This window comes from Haliotis cracherodii, unplaced genomic scaffold (genome assembly GCF_022045235.1).
Source record: "Haliotis cracherodii isolate W230 unplaced genomic scaffold, xgHalCrac1.p SCAF_17, whole genome shotgun sequence".
Classification (NCBI taxonomy): Eukaryota; Metazoa; Mollusca; class Gastropoda; order Lepetellida; family Haliotidae; genus Haliotis; species Haliotis cracherodii.
This window is the reverse complement of record NW_027266272.1, coordinates 25,537,172-25,561,253: the sequence shown is the minus strand read 5'-3', so window position 1 is coordinate 25,561,253 and position 24,082 is coordinate 25,537,172. Positions and strand designations below refer to the sequence as shown.

The window sequence follows — 24,082 nt, the reverse complement described above, 5'->3', positions numbered from 1 at the left end:
CATGTGTTGCGTTAATTTCTTAATTGATTCTCTAGGGTCTGGGAAACATACTAGCGATACCAGGCATAAGTTCAATGAGCAAGTAGGCATTGTATCGATGTGTGGAGCTTCTTAAGAGCAGTTCCGGTCAGGTGACATCATTTGCATAGTTATCGGATCGTGATGCCACGTATATCGGATTGGTGAACTTACAACTGTGCAGTCATGTCGACCTCAGCCCAGCCCAGCCAAGCCCAGCCAAGCCCAGCCCAGCCCAGCCCAGCCCAAATACGACTGCTACATTTACCCGTAGGGCACAGGTTTAGAACAGCTCCTAGCTCCCTAACGCTGATCATAGAGAGGCGAGTCAGTTGGATTGGGGGGTCAAACCCGGTGGCTTGGTTCATTTAGTGTCATCGTACCCCGATGGTGTGGGGAGTTGCTCATAATATCAACCACTCTTTCGCCTGGGACAGTTTCGATTATTCCAGGCCGCGGTGATGTGGTTGGAATATGTTGAGTGCAGCGTTGAACATCAAACGAAATCCAGCATGTTCAGTGTACAATTTACTCTTCTTTTTTTTCTTTTTTTGGGGGGGGGGGTTGTTTTGTTGTTTCTGTTGTTGTTGTTTTGTTGTTCGTTGGGGGAGGGTGGGGCCGTGGGGAGGTTTCCACCCAAAAAGCCTAGCAAATAAAATCCACATTTTCTTCGGATGTAAAAATTGATCAGGGTGGCGCGCAGATATTCTATTTTGATCCAAGCAGTCGAGAGACAAGTGTTCACTTTAGTGTCTCGAAAAGCACGTGCTACGCAAGTTCCCTGTTTGCCCGCAATGCCCTGATGGTCGGCGCAGACGTGGCAGCTCATATATGCTGTGGTGACTAACCACATTACAAGGATTTTACATGGAGATTCTCACTTCATGAAAAAATGTGAGTAAACAAGTTCATGAACAAGTAGGTTGCTCTTTGCTTTATCGGGCCCGAAATAACCACACATTAGCGTATTTACGTCAATCGAAGTTTGAAGTTTAACGCAGCACTCAGATATATTCCAGCTATATGACGACGGTTATTACGAGTTATATCCATTCTAAGCCTGTCCTATGGACCAATTAGATTCCATCACTTGCATTTTTTTTCAAACAAAACGGTGGCGCCCAGTCAGGACGATCTGATCGATAATCAAGATCTATATTGTGATAAAACGGGTCTTACATCGCGAAGTGCATCACAATTCACATCACGTGAGCACCTGGATTAAAAACATGAAAAGGTTTAGAAAATATCTGTTGACAACGACCTGGCGGTGTACATGCTTTGCAAATCCTGGTATTGACCGAAATCTGCGCGACAGTTTACGAACCAGATTTCGATTTCGTTGCGTGATTTTGATTGGACTGTGCATAAACTCGTTACTCCAGTCAAAATGTAACTTCATAATACCAGCCTAGTTCGGCAAGGGTGGAAACTGGACTTTTTAAGTCCGTTAACTCACTTGCCTCGGGAAGATGCACGAAGTATTATTTCCGCATCTCGGAAACGAGTACTGTTGAAATTAGTCGTATCGTTTATTCCCACAATTTATTGACCTATCCGAGGCTCAATTCTTGTGTCCTGACCGTGATGTTGATGGAATAGTGCTAAAAGCGTCGTGAAACGTCACTCACTCAAATCATCCCCAAAATACACACAAGGATTTAATATGTAGGATAATTTATTACATTCAACCACACAAGAACCTGCCTTGCAATAAATACATTCATACAAGTTTGTGAACAAAGCTCAGCTGATTAACATATCTTGCGCACTGATATACGATAAATTTTGAAAGAAACTTTAAAAAACTTAGTTTAGTCTGCGGCGTTATATACTAACATAATAGTTCGTACAATTTCTCCAAAACATGCAGTTTGATAAAACGATATTTCACACCATGGAAACTATTAGTGTACATGTGATGGGTGACTTCTGTTACACTGTGAGTCCACGGTGATGTTGCCTCTAAGCTACCTCAATGTTTCAAAACCCTAGTCCTCCCATGTTGGGGGAACCAGCGTTGTTTGAGGGGAGTCCACCTTGACCAAATCCTCCGTTCAGTCCTGAAGGGAGTCCCTGGTTCATTCCCTGAGACTGTCCGCCCATTCCTTGATTGAATCCACCTCCCAAACCGTTATTGCTACCTGGGTTCTGCATGCCGAGAAGTCCCTGGCCGAAGAGCTGGTTCTGGGCTGTGAAAGAGGTGGTGGCAGCCTGACTGTCGAAGCCGATCTTGCAGCACAGAGGGATGACGTCCATGCAGGTGGAACCAGAGATCTGGTGAGAGGGACACAGAGCCAGTCCACGGCCGGTCAGCTCCTCAAAGGCCAGGTTCTCCACGGTCTCAGAGGAGGTGGCGGTCTGTCCCTGGGAGATGGTGACGGGGGTGCCAACGATGCCGCGGGGAGTACGGGACTGGCTCCACCAGGCACGGTCGGTCAGGATGTCGCCGAGAGCACGACTGGAACACACTTCTTCAGTGCGGGAGAATTCAGTGACGACCAACTGGAACTGACCTTGGAGAGTCGAAGCAGGGTTGGAAGCGATGACAGCTGAGAGACGAAGGCTACGGGCTCCACCGAATCGGTTAAACATGGGGTTGTTGAAGTTGTTGTTGTTGTTGTTGCCAAGGCTGAAGGTGACCCTCATGTCATCGCCGTTGGAGTTCTTGGCGATACAGGTCTGGTACAGGGTGTTGTCTTGCACACTGGGCCTCAACGGTTGGAAGAGATTGTTCCCCCACCCTCCTCCTCCTTGAGCAAACGCACCGCCACCTAATCCTCCAAGTTGACCCATACCCTGACCTTGACCCATACCCATACCCTGACCTTGACCTTGACCCATGCCCCACCACTGAGCACGCACCTGGTGAGAGGCGAGCCCCAACACCACACACACAGCGACGACGAATTGATGGACCATTTTTACTGTAGGACTGAGACAGACTGAGTCGTGAAATCGATAGCCAGGGGTTTCGACTTGAGGGTCTTATATACGCCTTCAAATAAGGGTGCAGGGTAAGAGAGGCAAGTATAATCGACCCTGAGGCACTGACGTGGGTGCGCCCAGCGCCAGTCGTCTCTCAGGCCCATTCCTTACTTCCTTGATTAAACGAGTCATCCCATCCCTAATTAATTAAGGGACCGTCCATATAATATTCTGCCCATATCTCTGTTAGCATTTTGTTCATTTGCAAGGTCTAATCTAATCATGCTGACTGTCACCAGTATGTCCTACAGATTCATAGTACATTGTCACCGAAGTGGTAAACGTCTTCGACCTGCATCAGTTCGGGCTTTCCTCCCACATGACACGTCGTGATATAACTGGAATACTGTTAAAAGCGACGTTAAACCCAACTCACTCACTCACTCACTCAAAAGTTGATCAAATCAGGAAGCTCTGATCTGAATGCAAAACCAATACAAGGAAACAAATACGATGTTAGTGTTTACAAGTATATTGTGTCATGTATTTCACCTGGGTTTTAACAATAATCTTTGTTTGCATTGTATTTAACGCCACGCTCAGCAATATTCGAACTTTATGATGGCGGTAAATAATCGAGCCTGGACCAGACTATCCCATGATTGATATCATGAGCATCGATCAGAATATTTATTCAGTCAGCGCTTAGAAAAAACATGCTTTTTATCAGTAAGGAGGAACCACACCGCCTTGTTCAGAACACGTAGAACGTCCAGCGTAGGATTTAGTGAAAGAGGTGAGGTGAGGTGAGGTGAGGTGAGGTGAGGTGAGGTGAAATGGGGTTTTAACGTCGCGTCCAAGATTATTGCACTTATATAGCGACGTGCATGTACGTGTGTGTGTTTGTATGGCTGCTTGTACTAGTCCGGACTGATGCCGATTTATAGTGCTATCTCACTGAGATACCATGCCGCAGCTTAACATGAATACCCCACTCAGACACAGTATACTGACTCCGAGCCGACCAGTCCTTGTTTTAGCCCCTTAATGCCGAGCGCCAGACAGGGTAACAACAAGTACCATCTTTTAACGTCTTTTGGTATGACGCGGTCGGGGATCGAACCCAAGTCCGGGCGGACGCTCTACCACTAGACCACGGAGGCGGTCTTTTAGTGAAAAAAATTAAACCACACGACAATTTATTTTTCTTTCATTTCGGGAATAGATATTTTAATGAAAAAAACATCGGCCGCTCCCCAGCATATCAAAAGGTCGTCCGCTACGTTCTTCGATGCTGACCAGATTGGGGGGTGGGGTAGCCTAGTGGTTAAAGCGTTTGCTCGTTACACTGAAGGCCCGACTGCGATTCCCTGGGTTGGAAGTAGGGAGCAACCATTTGATTTTCAGGGGGGTCGGTGGAGTGGGTGGGTGGGTGTTTGTTTTGAGAACAGCATGTATTTGTTTGTTTAATGTTTTGGAGCTCCATTAATTTTATCAACACCTAAATATAATCTGCAAGACAAGGGCATATTATTCCTACATTACAAGGCATATGTAATAGGAATTCCAGTAAAACAGGGACTTGATTATATTTGACACCCCCCAACTCCAACTTCTCTCTCTTCCCCATTCAAATGTTGTATGCGCACAAGTTTGGTGTTGTATTGTATGATAAAATAATCAGGTGTCAATTGATAAACTTGTGTCTCTAATTTCTCTAATTTCTGTTACAAGCCCCGTAGGGACAGACCCCGCCAATATCAAACAACTTTTGAGATGCCCCCACCACTTGAACAAACACGCTGGGGATCAACTGTTGGCTAGCTGCTGGACAAGTCGTAGACTAACATCTAGTCTCTGAAATGAGCATATCGTAAAAAAAACAACAGTTGTTCAGTTATCTTAATAAAAATATAATAAAAGGGAGCCCAGTGACTCTCTTCATTTTCTGATACTGCTGTAATCTAGACTTGCCAAACATTATAGACTTGTATGGGCTGTATTTGATATGTATTTGTATCAGGGTCTGTAAGACAGACTAGACAAGTCGGAATGCACCGTGTAAGAAAATGGTCGACACCGTCTATACGAAAGCAGGCACACACAGCCTCAGGCAATCACACCTTAGCTGATCACACCGTAGCTGATCACTTCCTATGACGATTACACAACCAATTAGCAATCTATGATCAACGTCTCAAGGACCGTTTGCACAGCTAAGTGTTTATTATCATAGGGGTGGGGGGATTATTTCATTAGCAATTGGTCATCGCGCTATAAATGAACTGGTTAGAGCAACCTAAATCCATTGCTCACTTGTTACTGGAATGTCAAGACCATGGCCCAGCCCGGCCTCGGTTTAAAACAAGAATTGCAGCTAGATCCGCTATCTGTCGTAGATCTCCTAAAGCTAAGAGATGCAATAGCGAAGGCCGAACTAACTTTGTTTCCGATAGATGGACAGCTACTCGAACGTTTATAAACAGAGCAGCCCAAGATGAAACTAAACTATTTAAATAAAAAATAAAAAAGAAGCAAAAAACCCATATCAATACAAAAACAAATTCTATGAATACCAAACCTCGTAATAGATAAGTGTACGCTACTCACGCACATGAGATAAACATGCATTTTTAGATTTGCCTATTTGGGGACCTGAAATTTCATTTGAAAGGGGTGACGTGAGCCGAAAGTTTCCAGTGTTAAAATTTCGTCGCATATTTTGGAATTAAATTAAATCATATTTCAAATGCATACAAACAACCTATTAATTGCGACTACAAGTATATGAAACGGAAACTCATTTAAATCACGGAGTTAATATTTTTAAATTTCGTAAGATTCGGTTATTTATTCTTTGATAGATGATGGATATATTTATGAAAGCATCAATGAAGGATAGAGTAGCTGGTTAAGATGATACTATTTCATAAAATATAATTGTCAGTAGTGACGGATGACCCGTAAACGTAACCCACATGTAGTAGGGCAGTAAAATTATGAGTGGATTTTGATATTTGGACCCCTCCCTTTTAAAAATGCTGGAGTCGCCCTAGCCTTGCACCAAGGCTTTACTGAAAGAAAAGTCCATGGATGTGTAGTAATTCTATCCTCCTAATAGGTAAGTCTTGATATGTGGACAAGGACGCCATTCTGTTATAGGAACAACTTGTTCTTATTCATTACATAATCTAGAAATTATGATTTAAACTAATAAGTATTGCCTTAGAGTCTTGTGCAAGTCTAGAGCCGTCCTTGCATAACCTGTTCACATACTTTACCGTCACACCCTTAACTCATCCCGAAACACGAGTTATATAGTGTACTTGTACGTCTCTTTCTTCCTTCGGCGCAGTTTTTATTACTTGTTAACTCTAGTGACCTTTGTTAAAGTTATGTTTCACTAAAAATATAAATAGCCTACCTGTGTTTCATTTATGTATGTATGGCTTCATATGCTCCACATGTCAACCTCTTTAATGCGGATAGGCAAACAACGTTTCGTATTTTGTTCTTACATTCTTTATTATATAAAAGTATGTATATCGTTCCCAAATTATCATCAAAGAGTCAGTTATTCACACGCACAATACAACCACCTCAGTTGTAACAACCCATTCAGGGCCCCTGTGTTCAAAGGGAAATCACTCCAACATGCTAGGGTTCACTTCCGGGTTTGACAGGGTCAACTCTCTGTCAAGGTGAAGCAAAGGGATAGACACAAACACCGTTATCTATATATGAGTTCCCTGTGACACTGACGTTTTAGAAGAAGTCGAATGTAGAAGAAGTTATGACACTTGAGGATATTATCAAAGTATTGCCGTTGGTGGCGTTCCTGGTCCTACAGGGAATTGAAGAGGTAAGGGTCGCGAGAATGCTTGTGCAGTCATCGTTTGATGAAGATGCAAGATAAATGATATTCAGTTTGCACATAAACATGTATCACGTGTCCTGTTTTAAATCTAAAGAATTATTGTTATATCTTCAATTTCACAGATGTAAGGTGAATTTTGAGACGACTGTATTTCTTTTGTTTGGCAGTGTCAAGTTTCAGTATCCGTGTTCAACGGGTATATAAATATCACCAGTGATCACTGTTGTGTAGCAAATGTATGTAGGCAACGTAGGCTATTAGCATCATAATCGTAGCTATGTACTGTCTGTACTCCCGCACTGTCTTTCCTGGCCAACATTTACCGGTTGCTAATATATATAGACTCTATATACGCAACCAGCAAATGTTCGCTAGTGAACAGCTGGTGAAAGAGTAGCGGAGCTATGGGATTGCAACAATCAAGATGTTGATCTTGTTTTTACTTTTGGACCTCCTCATGAATGGCTATGAGATGGTGAAAGGGGGTCGGTAAATAGGTATGATTCACAGATAACACAGCTTGACCTAGTACTTGTAGATAATATTCATGTTTTCATACACTAGGAGCAATAAACGGAGTGATTATGAAACGTTTTGACCTCAATACATGAAATATTCCTAAAATAGGAATCACAATTCACGATTTGACATCTCATGTTACCCATGCTGCAGATAATGTTGCCAGGCTTTTGACATGTATGATGTATACTACTAAAAAAGTAAGACATGTAAACATGCATTAAAGAACACTTTGATATTTTTTTTTTTATATGAGTGTAGTTGATCTGTCACGGCCAAACTTAACATCTTTTAGTACTGTAGGACATTGGAAAAGACAAGACAGAGCTACAGATAAGCTGCATATTTGTGTAAAATACCTCCATACCCCCAAAACTATTCAAAACCAATTAACCAATTAAAAGCATGCATTAAATGGAAAACGCAATTGTTTGAAAACAGCACGTGTAAATACCAAATGAATTTTTTTCAGCATGTATACAGCGGAGCAAAATTATGGGCTAATTTACTTTCCGAGTCAAGTCTATATTTAGGATCGTTATATACATCTAAAACATATTTCATTTTTTAAAATCTTAAAATGCTTACTCATTTTGGGAAAACCCCAATAGCGTGATGACTCAATGAAAAATGTAATAACCCAATTAACCTAGACACCTTAGAGTAAAAGCTCAATTGCTTAAAAAGTTATCTGGAGCTCTGACAAGACATACAGTAGGATATGAGTTGTATTTTATCCTGTATCAGTCATTCTGAATCATTAATCATGCTTAATTTCTATTACATAAACAATATTTTAAATTTAATCCTCAAGGTTACCATCTTCAACACGTGGGGTTATAGCATTAAATACATACCTGACAAGATGTAACATCATCTACCAGTTGGGTCATTGGTTCACGAAGCAATCATTACACTATTTGTCTGTTAGCATGGTTTCAATTTAGTTGCTTACAAGCACATTGTCTGATTCTGCTGATTGTCACCAATACCGTATTCAACGTAATAAGCGCCCACAGCGATATTTGCTAATATTTGGCTAGTGAACAATCCCACTTAGCACCCCTTCCGATTGTTCAATGTACACGAAACTTATTTATTCGTGTACAATACGTGTGTTATATGCATCCTTAATTATAGAAATTAAATTCTGGAAAAATATCTATCGTATATATATAAACATTTCAGGCTGTCAGCATGAAACCACGAAATTTACGATCTTTCAATTCTGTTGTTTTTCACCAAAATAATATTCTAATAAGAGCCCCCTATTTCTAATTTTGAGAGCACCCTGGGCGCTTATTATGTCAAATACGGTGTGTCCTACAGATTCATAGTCTATTGGGTAATGATGTGAAAGAATGCCCCATCAAAACTGATCTGCATGCAAAACCAATACAAATCAATGTGAATACTGTGTCATGTATTTCACCTGGATTTCCTCTCAATATGACATGTGGCCCGTGAAGATCCTGGGTAGAATAGGTCTTCAGCAACCCATACATGTCGTAAAAGACGACTAACAGGATCGGGTGGTCAGGCTTGCTGACTTGGTTGAAGCATGTCATCGATTCCAATTTGCATGGATCGATGCTCATGTTGTCAATCACTGAATTGTCTGGTCCATACTCGATTATTTACAGACCGCCGTCATATAGCTGGGATATTGCTGAGTGCGGCGTTAAATAAGCAAACAAACAATATGACATGTAAAACTACCACTACCAGAACCGCCTTGACGGATTGAAGATAGGGCAACGGGTGGCTCTTTCTTTGCGACAAACCATTCTGACAATGGATTGTGAAAAACTTAAGAGTCATTTAAAATCTCCGTTCTAGCCACTCCAGCCACATGATTTTGCCACTTATTCTAGTTTCATTTATAACACATAGTTTGCGATAGTTTTGGAGGGGTAGAATTAGTAACCATGGTAACAGTTACTTTGAACAAGTTGTATGGATGTGTCTGTTTTCCCTTTTCAGGGGTCAATCAGTCACACCAAACACTGATCATGGTTACCGAGTTAATTCAAGCTTAAGTCGTAGACAGCTTGAGTAGTGGCCCGTGTGGAATTAAGACATGGCCCTTTTGTTGTTTAATGTGATAAGTAATCAATTATTGCCAGATCACTGAACGATGACCAAAACCTTGAATGAGCTTAAAGGCCACAAGACATTAGTAATTTTTTAAAATATGAGACTATTTGCTGCAATAATATAATTACAGAAACCTTAAAGCATCCGTTTGTTTTAACTGTTGATGGATGTGATTCACTTATAGCATGAATTTAAGGTAGGACTCAGTTCAGTGTAATTCATCAAATAAACGAAAAAGGGAACACACTTACAGTATTCGACATAATAAGCACCCACGCCGATATTTGCTGATATATTGGCTAGTGAACAATCCCAATTAGCAGATTAGCACCGTTCGATTGATCAATGTACACAAGACTTATTTATTCGTGCATAATACGCACTCGTGTGTTATATGCACCCTTAATTACGGGCAATTCAATTCTGGAAAAAATATATCTGTCGTGTATAATACGCACAGACTTCTTTTGTATCATTTCAGGCTGACAGCGTAAACCATGAAATTTACGATCTTTCAACACTTTCACCAAAATTATATTCTAATAAGAGCCCTCTATTTCTTATTTTGAGAGCGCCCTTGGTGCTTATAACGTCGAATACGGTAACTATTTTCGTTGGAGGTACTTCATGAACTCGGGGACAGTCAATTAATGGGAGGTAGTGCTTGGCAGGGTGCCAAAATAACCTAATTTCAAGTCATTTCTTTTTGCAGAAAGGAGCCAAGCAATCTTTTTTTCACAACATTTATAAGGACTTCAGGATATCCAGCAAACAATTATTGTTTATATCTTAGTAAATGTTTTAACACCTGAGACAAGAAAACCTATTTTTTCAGTATTTTCAAATTATTTTTTTAAATCCTAGCTCCTCCTTCCCTTTCCCCGCCCCTTAAATTAAAATAATAATGAAAAAATATTCAAATAACAAATTGTCTGTTGCCATGGTTGCTAATCATGATGATCAAAGTTGATGTTTTTGTGCCAAGGCTGTCGTTACCAGCTTCTCAGCAAACACCTTAGACTAACATCTAGTCTCTGAAATGAACATATCGTACAGAAAAAACAGTTGCTCAGTTATCTTAATAAAAATATAATAAAAAGGGAGCCCAGTGATTCTCTTCATTTTCTGATACTGCAGTAATCTAGACTTGCCAAACATTATAGACTTGCATGGGCTGTAGTTGATATATTTGTATCAGGGTCTGTAAGACAGACTACGAACACCTGACAAAATCAATCTACCATTGTCTACAGGTCTGTTTCTTGTGTGCTGATGTGACTGGTGTATAGTTCATACACTGTACAGTTGACGCGCGACAGCTTGTTACTTGTGAACATGTCAAGTATTATGTATGGTCATCGTCAGTCGGCATACACGACAGGTGTGACATGTTTCGCGTATGGATATTACTGTCATTCATCATGTGTTAATATTATAGATACCCGGGTTTTACATGACCTTGTAATGTAAAGATGGGAGTCGGTACTCATATGTTTTGGGGTGTCATTTTCCAAATTTTGGAGTCAAGATTTCAAACGAATCAAGACCTTTTGTTTGCTGTCAGATACTTTGTGTGATACTGCGCGAGACAGACATACTCGCAGCTGATTGGCTGGAGTATAGTCATGCCAGTTACACATTGCAATAACTAGTCCGTGAACTTAGAAATTTGTTTTTAAAACTAGTCCAGATACATTAAAGTTTGTAGCTACGAGCTAGTCTTGTTTGAATGTTTTGTTCACATTTTCTGTCAGTTTTATTAAATTCCAATTTATCACAATAATGAAGCTTTGAGAGCCAGTTCAGAATTACAAACCTCACTTGCTACCAGTCGGCAAGGACAAGAAACATTGTATTTTGACTTGTCCCCGGCACAATTTAGCGTGTTTTGTAGTTGTAGGGTCTCATTGATCGGAAGTATTGATATATTAACTCATAAGTATCACAATACAATATATATTGATGTATCGGTTAATAACAAAATTAGTTATTCTGTATGTGTAGGATATAAAATTTCCTATTTAGACCTGCAATTAATCAATTTAATGCTATATATAAACCAGGCTGAACTATTAAAACTTTGACCCCCTCCATTGTCAGTGGCAGAGAGCGGAATGTTGGGGGTTTGATCCCCCCTCGTGTCATACCTAAAGTATGCCTGGCACTCTGCACTAAGGGGCTAAGACATGGACTGGTTGGCACAGAGTCAGTATACTGTGTCCGAGTGGGGTATTCATGTTAAACTATGGCATGGTATCTCCGTGGGCCAGCACTAATACTCTGCATGAGGTAGGACTAGTGCAAGCAGCCACGCACACATGTGCATTTTGGATGCAACATTATCCTGATTGCACTTCACCTCATAAATGTTTCAAATTGAATTTTCTGCCTTATGTTAATATCCATCTGAACAATGGTAATCTCAACAAATCTCAGCATTTCTGGGGCAGTGAAGTATTGATTTACCGTATTCGACATGATAAGCACCCTGCTCTAATAAGCGCCCATGGCGAGATTTGCTGATATATTGGCTAGTGAACAATCCCAATTAGCACCCCTTCTGACCCCTATTCGCATATAACACGCACCACTTCCTTCCCCTATTCTCGTATAATACACACTCGTGTGTTATATGCACGCTTTATTATTGGCAATTAAATTCTGGAAACATATATCTGTCGTACATAAACATTTCAGGCTGTCAGCATAAACCACAAGATTTATCTTTCAATTCCGTTTTTTTCACCAAAATAATATTCTAATAAGAGCCCTCTATTTGTAATTTTGAGAGTACCCTGGGCGCTTATTATGTCGTATACGGTAGTATCGATATTCATTAATTTGTGTTGATACTGTATTCACATAAAAATGTATCTATATCGCGATAAGCGGTGACATTGCTACAGTTTTGTAGTCTCAGGCTAGTGGACTAGGGTGAATTTTGAGGGCTGGCAGGATGCAGTGGTTCGTGTCCAGTAAAATCCTCTAGCTGGTCATGAGAGTTGGCTGAAGTGGTTGGGCGTCAGTGATGTAGCTAGCTGCTGTGTCTGACTGTGTTGGTGGGGATGGTTGCTAATGGTCATTGGTCTCAGTCATTGGTTTGTCGGACACAGAATCTAATGTCCACCAGTCATGATATGGCTGGAATATTGCTAATCAGAGGCAGACCCATGAGTTAGGTATAGTGATAACACACACAATACCCATGTTTCAAAGTGAACAAAATTATGACTTGTAAGATTTGGGTGAAATAAAGGTGTGCTGACCTTCTGTAACACTGTACAGCCTCTCTGCTGACTTTGGCATTGAACAATGCTCACTCACTCACTCACTCACTCACACACAAAACGTCACTCACTCTCTCACAAAACGTCACTCACTCACACACAAAACGTCACTAAATTAAGAAAGGACTAGTCCAGAATGATTGGGCAAGTCTATATTTCTCTGAAGTTAAGCATTGTTCGGGGCTCCATTTGGATTATATTTTGTAGACATATATTTTTTAATATAATAACTTTATTTCTGGGACTAAATGTGGTTACAAGAGTGAGTACAAGTTAATGTTGTTTTCAAGGCATCATAAATGTTTTTAGACAATAGATTAAATGAGTTGACTGAGAGTAAACGTAATAAAACAATATCTTCCCTGTTGACGTAACATGCCCATGGTAAGACATGAAAACCTGAAGTACCACTACTACTGCAGCATGTTGCACAGGACCTGCATTGGACACAGGTTCACTATTGTTCAAAAGTTGAATAATACTGATTGAGTGACCATGGTGACATGCCTATTACTGCTGCTGTTACCAAAATGTCGGGTCATTAATCCACCAGTGGGTCAGTGAGCACTCTCTGTGGGCCAGAATGACCGGTAGACAGGGCAGAATTTCATGATGATCGGTGTGGCTGGAAAGGGTTAACACTTCTAGATCAACAAAGAGGTTACCATTACCTCTTGATTACTGATGTAACAAGGTCATGGAGGTCACGAGGTCATGGTTGCGCAATCCTGGGAACATGCCCCTAGGGAAGGCCTTACTTAGTCTGATATAACTGTCATTTACTGTCATGGAGTTTAAGACACTTTACAAGACAAGGGATGCAACTATGACTCTTAACTAAGTGCTCATGGCAGGCAAATTTGGAGACTTTTTTTGGTCAAAATTAGGATATTTTTTTTAGTTATTTTCTTAATTTCAGAGAAATTTGAACTTTGTATTTTAAGATTGCATTCGATGCAAAGGTAAAAACCATTTATCGTGTTTATTAGTCCTGTTGTCAGTGAAATACAGGTTATCGCTACAAAGCCATAAAGTTTGTTATGAGTTAGATATATTAAATGAATGGGTAAATATTTAATTCTGATTTAGGAATTTTAGTTGCCTGGAGACCCGAACGCCTAGGGGTGGAGGGGTTTGTATTTACTCGCTTTCGCCCAGTCAGATACCATGGATACCATAGACATTCCACTTGTTTCATAAAAATGGTATCTAATGAGAATGAGTGTAGTAACGCCGCGTGTCGGTCTGACGTTGATTAATGAACAATTTGCATACTCGTATATGCAAGAGGCCGACTTATGGTTCTCAGTAGGAAGTGACAACTTGGAGACGATGGCTTGCGGTATATACAGTTTTACTTTATACATGTAGATATATACATACAAAAGACACTATGTGCCAGGTCAGCACATAGTGGTAGTGGTTGTTGTCTAGGTGCCCCGGAGCACCCAGCCTAACCCTAGCTAGGCTAAGGGTATGACCTTTCTTTCTCTCCTCTCTGGACCAAGGCTTATATAGCCAAGGTCACCTGACATTTAGTAAGTAATAAATATAAATGTAAACAGTAAATCATCAGTGACATACTTGCACATCTCGTTCAGGATGGCAGACGGTCGAAGTACACAAAAATGGGTATTACCAAATAGGATTAGCATCTAATAAATAACAGCAATTAAGTGTTTCAAGGCATATAGATGTCATGGCTCCAGGGTAATTAGCCTTTGCAGTTAAATGTTCTTCAGACAATGGGTGTCATAAGTCAGTAATTAGATCCACATCAAGTGCTTTTATGAGTTATCATGCTGTAATATTTATACATCATTTCATATAATTATAGTTTAGCAAGTAATACTTATCATCAGGTAAAATGCATATATAAAATATCAGTAGTTTCAGTTATAGCTTTTTAGACAGATGCTAGCCTTAGGTAATGGGAGCGCTTCTCCTAGACATACTATTCATTGAGACGAGAGTTATGTCTACATAGTTTAATAGATTTGAAGCTTTTAGATAAATGCTAGCCTAAGGTATCAAGATCCCATCTCCCAGACAAAAGATATGTCTACATAGTCTTATAGATTACCTTGAACTATTTTATTTAAGTAAATCTGTCATCACCTATATTAGAATAACATTCAGCAATTACTTCAATTTAGACTCATTAAGGATTAGCCCCCATACAAGTTCGTCAGGCTCGTTCAGGCTCTGAATCTCCCATCTCACTGGGGCTCATTTTCAATTGTTTTCATTTTTTTGTTTATATCAAAACTATATTTTTTCTACGCTTTTTTGTCCATGTAAATCCCTGTGGCCATTGAGCCCCTTCAGCCTCCGGCCATGACCTCTGGTTGTGTCTACAACTGATAATGATAGTCAGTAGATATGGTTCTATTGAGTGCCTCTCTGTTTGTTTATGGATTCCTATTCAGTGTTTGTTTGCGTTTCCTATTGATGTAGTGATAATTGATTCCTTACATGTGATGGGTCATGTTCACAATGGTAAACATTGCCACACCAACATATGCAGGCATCAATAGCTCGGCACCAATCGTGGCACCATGGATTGGAAACCGGTGTAGACTTGCACACGTCTCTAAGGCAATTATTGTTAGTTTAGATAATAATTTCTAGATTACACAAATCAATAAGTGTCCGCTTATCTAGACTTGCCTATTACAAGGGTAGATTTACTAAACATCCATAGTCTTATCATGAAGTAGAGACTTGGAGCAAGGCTAAGACGGGTGCTCGACCCATGTTTAACCATGTTAACCATAGCAGACTCTTACAATATATTAAACATCTCGGAATGTATTCATTTTGAATTCCAAACTGAGCACTTTTGACTGTGATATTGTTTAAAATTAGATTTTTTTAACGTTCATATTTTCATAAATCCTAAAGTATTGGGATTTTTCTCTATTCAAGGTGGAAGTGTTTACTGTCGTTGCCTCTGACATGTCAGACTTGGGATGAATATTCGCCTGTGAGCAGGTCTAGAAAAATTCCTGCCTGTGGTTGTGGATATTAGCCAATCAATGTTTTACGAGAGAATGTAGTGTTTCACACTGTCAGCTGTGTCATGGTGTGGTAGGGGTGACTATCGGAGCTCTTTTTCACTATTGCGATAGTATTGCAATAGTGCCCCACATCATTGCAATAGTATTGGTATAGCATTAAACTTTAAGGCTTAATAATTATTAAACTTTAAGGCTTGATAATTATATCTATCAATGTAATAGAAATGAACAAAGTATTGCCGACAATGTCAAAGTCGGCCATTTTCCTCACTGTCACTTATCAAACAAAAGGGAAAAAACTCAAACTAAAGGTGTTGTAATTGTTGCTACTCGACACACAACAGGTTTGAAATTCGACCGTTAAGATGGAGTTTCCTGATGCAGAATTTGTGTATTGTTTATAACTAATCATGCTAATTGTGACTGAAACTTTCAATTGTTATTCATCTTATCAACCTTGTTGATGGGGCACAATGTAACTACCTCTTAGTCTCTGAAAAGATATAATTTTGATAAACAAACAAATATACATAAATTGAAGAGGAGCCCCAGTGACATGGGAGATTCAGAACATAAACCTGTGGAAAATCTAGACTTGCTTTATTTAGGGCTGAAGCATTACAGTAAGGGCAGAAGGGAAAATAATATGGTTCAGGGACTGAGAGAGACTAGGGAACACTCGGCCAGGTTACACATTGTTTCCATTCAATATTCATTTCACTCAGCACTGAGTTTTGTTTGTTTGTTGTTTAACACCACACTCAGCAATATTCCAGCTATATGATGGCAATCTGTAAATAATCAAGTCTGGACCAGACAATCCAGTGATTAATATCATGAGCATCGATCCACGCACTTGGGATCAATGACATGCATCAACCAAGTCAGTAAGCCTGACCACCCGATCCTGTTACGACAAGCATAGTCGCCTTTTACGGCAAGTATGGGTTACTGAAGACCTCCCCGATTATGTTTCTAGGTTTGTCAGCACCATACCCGTGCTCATGGGTTTCACCGAAGTGGTAAACGTCTGAGACCTGCATCACTTCGGGCTTTTCTCCCACATTAAGCTGACACGCCGTGATATGACTGGAATACTGTTAAAAGTGGCGTTAAACCCAACTCACTCAGTTACTACTGAAGACCTATTCTTCCCCGAATCTTCACAGGTTTGACAGAAGGTTCTATGGAGTGGCTGTGAAAGATCTGATTGAGTAACGAGATTGACTAATAAACAAAATTTGTTCACTTAGTTCACTGTGTGTCATACTTTTAAACACAAGTTTATTCAATAGATTATACACTTTGTGAACAAGACTGAACTACAACAAGGGTTACTGTTCCATATAAAAGCATCTCAACATTCCTCCTTAGTTCTGTAGAGGTTGTTACATGGCAGTATTCATTAAGGGTGTCATGATAAATCAAAATATCGATATACAGCTATTTCTAAGTCAATAAATCGATTGTTAAATCAGTTTCCGATCAATAGTATCGATTTCAGTTAAGTATATCGATAGTTTTGATTGTATTTACCATAGTTTTACAGCTTCAATATAATACATGCATTGCTGTTCAAATGTGTTTTTCTTTTGATCATGAGTGGTAGTAATTTACACATGGTAATGTGGACGTTTCTTTTTCTTAAATTATTAGGGTAAAGAAAAAACAAATCAGTCATATCTCAAACTTTACTTTTTATTTGTTGTTATGGTTATCACATTTAAAGGAAACTTCAGTTCCAAGGTTTAATTCAACTCTAAAATCCATCTAAAATGATACACTGAAAACTATCGATATTTATCGCAATAGTTGCTTCAATATCAATAGTTATCGCAATTGTTTCCAGGGTTAGAAACTAACAGTTTTTGCCCACTAGTCCTCATAATGATAACATTGAGCAAAACCCTTAAAATGGGCCAATTTATACTAGTCCTTAGGCATGTTAGGATACCTTTACTATTCGACAGTTTGGTAAGGACTACAGGACCTAGAAATTGGCACTAACGCTGGTTTCTTTCAATGTCAATAGTTATCACAATAGTGATTTCCAGACAATAGTCACCCCTAGTATTCATATCACACCGCATATTATCAGCCTGAGACCCGCCATATCACCCCGGCGACCTTTGACTCGCGGGCTGATATAGGGGTCTCGGTTTGATATTGGGTATGATATGAAAACTGACATATCATATAATAACTTTCATCATATGCCATAACATCAAATTGTGTAATCATGATAATGTACCCATTTACATGTGCAGCGCTCCAGATAAGCTTTTGGTGTTGTGGGTATTTTACCCATGCATTTTAAAATCATTGGGTATCAGTAATTCTATCTGGGTATTCAAATTTCTGTTACCCACTAGTTTTTACACATGTGGGTATTTAAGTTAAATATTTAAAAACACTATTCTTCTAGTCCCTGCAAACTGGTGTCGTGTGGGTTTAAGAGCTTTATAGGACTCAAAAATACCACGATACTTCCACAAGAAAGTGTGATGGCAAATGATCATGATGTAACTGTCATCGTGGAGTTTGGCCAGGTTGACGAAATGCCCGTTTATAATTTCAAAATTAGTTGCTGATTTGCTAATCGAATGCGCAGGGTTACTTCACAATATTTTGATGATACGCACAAGTTTTATTTTTGTAGCATATCTGTAATGTTCGTTGCGTATTTGATACGCTTTCATTTATTTTACTGCGTATTTCTGCATTTCTGATGCATATTTTACGCAGATACGCATATACGCAGCTTATCTGGAGCTCTGCAAGTGAATACTACCCGTTAAGATCCTGGGTAGAATAGGTCTTCTGCAACCCATGCTTGTCATCAAAGGCGTAAAACGGGATCGGGTGGTCCGGCTCGCTGAATCAGTTGATGCATGTCATCGATCCCAATTGCGTGGATCGATGTTCATCATGTTCATGTTGTCAATCACTTGATTGTCTGGTCCAGACTTGATTAATTACAGACTGCTGTCATATAGCTGGAATATTGCTGAGTGCGTCGTTAAACAAACCAACCCAAACCAAACAAGTGAATACAATACATTTTCAGCTGGTTTGGAAGACATTGTCATGGGAAAGCTAGCTGAGCAGACGACACATTAAGGGACATAACTCCAATCTCCAACGACCCAGTCTGATATTGATGGCCCATTCAAAATGCCTTGACAAGTCTCATCAGTCCGGCAGGTGGTGTAATACAGGTCTTGTTATGACACCCTGTGTTATGACTGTCTCAATGTTGGCTCTATCACACATACAAAATGCCTCATATCGGTGATAAAAACATTTATTACCTATCATGACCATAGGATTAGTAAGAGAGTGAGTATGGTTTTACGTGCTTTTAGCAATATTCCAGCAATATCTCAGCAGGGGACACCAGAAATGGGCTTCACACATTGTACCCATATCGGGAATCGAACTCGGGTCTTCGTCGTGATGAGCGAACGCTTTAACCACAAGGCTACCCGACCGCCCCCCACAGGATTAGAAAAAAGCAGGTTCATAAAAATTGTATAAATACCAGTGCAAATATCACTTCACGTACACCAGTGTATAGTTTACGACACCCAGACGTCATTGTTGACATTCGAATTGTTATGTGTGTCATGTTGGAATGACGTCAAAAGAATGACATAGCTGAATAATGTTGATGTCGTTCGGCATCAATGGGTATTTTTTTTTAAACATCACCAAATACTAAATAGCTATATGAGAAGGAAAATCTATTATCAGTTTCAATTACCAGTATTTGGAGTTGTTGCCATGGTTACTGAATCTTATTTAGGAGGAGTAGGACATCCCAGTGAGCGGGTTGATATTAGATGGCAGGTTATGGTACACTTATCAATGTTTGAGTCATGTGTGTTGTTGATCATGGTTGTGGTTAAATGTCTGTATACGACACAGAGCCCATTAAGGGCGTGGCATGTTCATCCTCACCGATCAATTCATTTGTGTCTCGCGTGTTGTGTTTACCCTTTGTGTGTTAATCATGACTATCAACATTCCAAGGGAGGTGGGGTAGTCTAATGGCTAAAGTGTTCGCTTGTCACACCAGAGGTCCGGGTTTGATCCCTCACATGGGTACAGTGGGTACAAAAGAATCTGCAAAAAAAAAGAAAAGGCAACGGGTCTTTTATTCTTCCGAATGTTAAAAAACCAAACTCATGTACTGTTGTTGTTATCAATAAAAATAAGTTCATTAAAAAAAACCTCAATTTTCTTTTCTACCTGATTAACAGTTTGATCATTTTTATGAAAAGGAAAAATAATATTTTCATGATATTTGGAATTGAAATTTATTTATTTATATTTTTTAAAGTTTTCCAACCTGAATTTCTCAGCAAATAATCTGTTAACCAAAAATAAAGAGAAAAAAAGCAGGCCTAAACTCAGTTGTCAAAAAACACTTAAAAACTACCGGTAGTGGTTAAAGCATTTCCTTGTCAAGTTGAAGGACCTGGCTCAATTTCCCAGGTGGGTACAATGTGTGAAACCAATTTCTGACATCAGCCTGGGTACAATGTGTGAAGCCCATTTCTGGTGTCCCCCGCCGTGATATTGCTGAAATATTGCTAAAAGCGGCGTCAAACTATACTCACTCACTCACTCACTCAGACATCAGCCATGATAGTGTTGGACTGTTGCTTCCTTTGCTGTGCAGAGTTGCCTCCCTTGTGCAAGCAGCTTTTCGTGGTCCATTCCCAGATTTGCCCTGATTGTTTCTTGGTTTGTCAACACCATACTCATTGGGGGTGTTTGTCACGATATGGCTGAAATATTGCCGATGTGACGTTAAACTTTAAATCACTCATCCACTCATTACGGTTGACTATTAATATAATTATCAAGCCTTAAATGTGGTTTAATACTATACTAATGCAATAATGTGGGGTACTGTTCTAAACATTAGCATAATTCATGTGTTCTTCATAACTAATTGCAACTATTGAAACTGTCGATTTTTATGCATACTATTGACAATGCTATTGGCAATTTTAAATTCCTATTGATATGGTACTATCATAGGGCAAGCAATTTCAATAGTTTGATAGTTCTATAAATCGTTACCTCCTAATTCCCAACTTTGTGGGTTTCACTTAAGTTTTGTTTGTTTGTTTGTTGTTTAACGCCGCATTCAGCAATATTCCAGCTATATGACAGTGGTCTGTAAATAATCAAGTGATTGACATCATGAGCATAGATCCATGCCATTGGGATCGATGACATGCATGAACCAAGTAAGCGAGCCTGACCACCCGATCCCGTTAGTCACCTCTTATGACAAGCCTAGTCGCCTTTTACAGCAAGCATGGGTTGCTGAAGATCTGTTCTACCCCAGATCTCACGGGTGTTGCACCACAGTGGTATGCCAGGGGTGGCTGAAATGTTCTGAACCTAACCATGCAAACTACAAAGGTTGTATAGTACACACACGAACAATTTGCATCTACAATACTTTCCCTGTTTACAGGCTGCATTTGAACCAAAAACACAACCAGGCAGCCTATTTCTGCAGGCATCAAAGTGGCCAGGCATTCTCTGTTGATGTAAATGGACAAAACTAGCCAATGCGCTGTCATCAAGTATAAAATGGCTGACTTCAACAGCCATGCATGAAATCATGATGCAACTTTCTTTGACACTGTTGAGAGGTGGGCAGCAGAGATGAAGAGGGGATGAGAGAGACTCAAAGATGATCCAAGATCAGGAAAACCTTCCACTGCCACCACTAACAAAATGTGGGGCGGTGGGGTAGCCTAGTGGTTAAAGTGTTCGCTCGTCACACCGAAGACCTGGGTTTGATTCCCGACATGGGTACAATGTGTGAATCCCATTTCTATTGTCCCCCGCCGTGATATTGCTGGAATATTGCTAAAAGCGGCGTAAAACCAAACTCGCTCACTCACACTAACAAAATGTGGATTTTCTGGTATTCCAAAGGAATCTCACTTGTGGACTACCTCCTGGACTTCTATGGCAACTACATGTGAAAGCTCAAGATGCGTAGTTCCACCCGGACCTGTGCACAAGTCTAGTTGCCTCTGCAATGCATGACTAAGGCTTTGAGCTCATTGACATCAGGAGGCACGGGTGGCCCAGTTGTCTAAGGCGCCGTGATTCGCTGTGCAGAGTTGCGTCCCCTGGACATGCCAGAAACCTATGATTTTGGGTTTCGAATGCGGTTGACCCCGATTATGTTTCTAGGTTTGTCAGCACCATACCCGTGCTCGTGGGTTTCACTGAAGTGGTAAACGTCCAAGACCTGCATCACTTCGGGCTTTCCTCCCACATTAAGCTGACACGCCGTGATATAACTGGAATAATGTTAAAAGCGGCGTCAAACCTAACTCACTCACTCATTGACATCATTGAAAGCTTTGAACATCCTCAGTGTTACCTAGGTTAGGCACCTTTGGGTTTCTACATCTTGCCAAATTTGTAGAAAGAACTGCCTGCCCTACAATTTGCAGATGAAGTTGTCATTTCTGCTGTGGAAGATTTTTTACACCACAGGAAGAATCCTTCTATAGCAGCCAATTCCAGGCTCTCCAGCATCATCAGCAGGGTTAGGACCTCAGAAAAGATAATGTTGCAAAAAACACACCAACTTCATCAGCGTGGTCCATAGTAGTTAGGTTCACAACTTTTCAGCCACCTCTTGCAGCATCAGTCCACTGCATCGCTTCGGGCTTTCCTCCCTGGGACGAGTCCAAATTTACTACCTGAGTACCCACACCCCTATTACCCGACCCTACCCAGATACCCACTGTAGGTCTCAAGAGATAGGTAAAACATGTCCGATTGGGAATAGTTTGACCGTACTCCTGTCAAAATAAATTTAGATACACATAGAAACCGATCTGGTTATTGACTGATGTTTTATCATTATGCAAACATATAAAGTCAGAAGGAATGTGTGCAAAGTCAGAAAGAAATGTGAACATTTGTCACTTATAGTGTAACCATAGAGTTCTAGATAATTTTTGCCATTAAACAATATATCACATGACTAACCACGGGTCCGAGTACTCCTGTGGGTATCCGGGTCTTACTCAGGAGGAACCACCTGAACCAGGTACCCGAGTTACCCGTCCTAGCCCTATTAGGTTCAGGACTTTTCAGTAACCTCTTATAGTATCAGGCCACTGCATCACCTCGGGCTTTCCTCCCACTGCTTAGGAAGGGTTATATTGGCAGAAGTGTGTGGACCTTGCAGGGAATATGTTGAAAAGCATCTAGCAACCAACTTCATCAATGCCACCCCTCGTAGCATCAGGCCACTGCATCTATTCTGGCTTTCCTCCCACATCATGATCACACATTCTAACCAAATCTTATATTTGTTATCACAGAAAACTATTCATCGTCTATATTTTCACCTGCCAGTAGGAATCGTACTGTGAAAATGAGATCTGGTAATGAGACTCGAGTGTGAGCAAGAAGCTTATCGATCTCAAGTTGTGAGGGATTATGGGTGAGTAAGTAGATGAGAGCAAGTGATTAGTGAGATGGGCGTTGTAGTGTGGTGTCATCAGTCTTAGCGGAGGACATGGGGAAAGGGATTATGAGCAACAATTCAAGCTTGTTGTCCTTGTCGAACGGAACAATGTTTCCCTTCATCCATGTAAGTGTTGACTTCAGGGTGAATGTTGACTCAGTGTGAAGACAAAGTGGACACAATTTATGGATAAAAACTTCTTTAATTACTGTAAACATGGTAAAGGCGACACTTCGGTATAGATCCTTATAACTGGTCTTGCTTGACAATGGTAATAAGGATATATATTGAAACATCACCTTTACAGTAATTAAAGAAGTTGTTATCCATAAATTGTCTAATGCCTATCAAACAATTCTGTGTGACAAGGTCGGCCTCAGTGTACCTGTAGATCTGTCACTTTTCTGTAGATATGTTATTTTATCTGTTATTTTGTTGATTATTTTCTTTTGTTTTCCAGGCTTTAGCTGAAAACTGTGGAAATGATATCCAGTAAGTATGATATTCAGTGGTATATGGTAAATAGAATATTCATTGGTGTTTGTAGTGTGATATTCAATTATGTTCATCTTGCAGCATGTATATGGAAAGGTATACAATAAGTATTACCGTATTCGACGTAATAAGCGCCCAGGGCGCTATCAAAAATAGAAATAGGGGGCTCTTGTTAGAATTGGTGAAAAACAACAGTTGAAAGATAAATTTTGTTGTTTATGCTGGCAGCCTGAAATGTTTATGTACGACATATATATATTTTTCTAGAATTTAATTGCCCATAATTAAGGGTGCATTATAACACACGAGTGCATATTTT

General features: G+C 40.1%; 2 protein-coding genes across 2 annotated transcripts in view; one reads left to right on the top strand and one right to left on the bottom strand.

The window, feature by feature from the left end:
* Positions 1-2,001: 2,001 nt before the first annotated feature.
* On the bottom strand, positions 2,002-2,940 carry LOC139464726 (uncharacterized). Its single transcript, XM_071246240.1, has one exon. The coding sequence runs from the start codon at positions 2,938-2,940 to the stop codon at positions 2,002-2,004; it is 939 nt and encodes a 312-aa protein (XP_071102341.1).
* A 3,695-nt stretch (positions 2,941-6,635) lies between these two features.
* Positions 6,636-24,082, top strand: part of LOC139465006 (uncharacterized) — a 35,115-nt gene continuing 17,668 nt past the window's right edge. The window contains exons 1-2 of the mRNA XM_071246673.1: positions 6,636-6,808; positions 23,729-23,760. Coding sequence (XP_071102774.1) covers positions 6,740-6,808; positions 23,729-23,760 — 101 coding nt within the window. The 5' untranslated portion in view covers positions 6,636-6,739. The remainder of the gene's footprint in view (positions 6,809-23,728; positions 23,761-24,082) is intronic.

Excerpts from the sequence above, each read along its gene's own strand:
- LOC139464726 (XM_071246240.1), bottom strand. The coding sequence starts at position 2,940 with ATGGTCCATCAATTCGTCGTCGCTGTGTGTGTGGTGTTGGGGCTCGCC.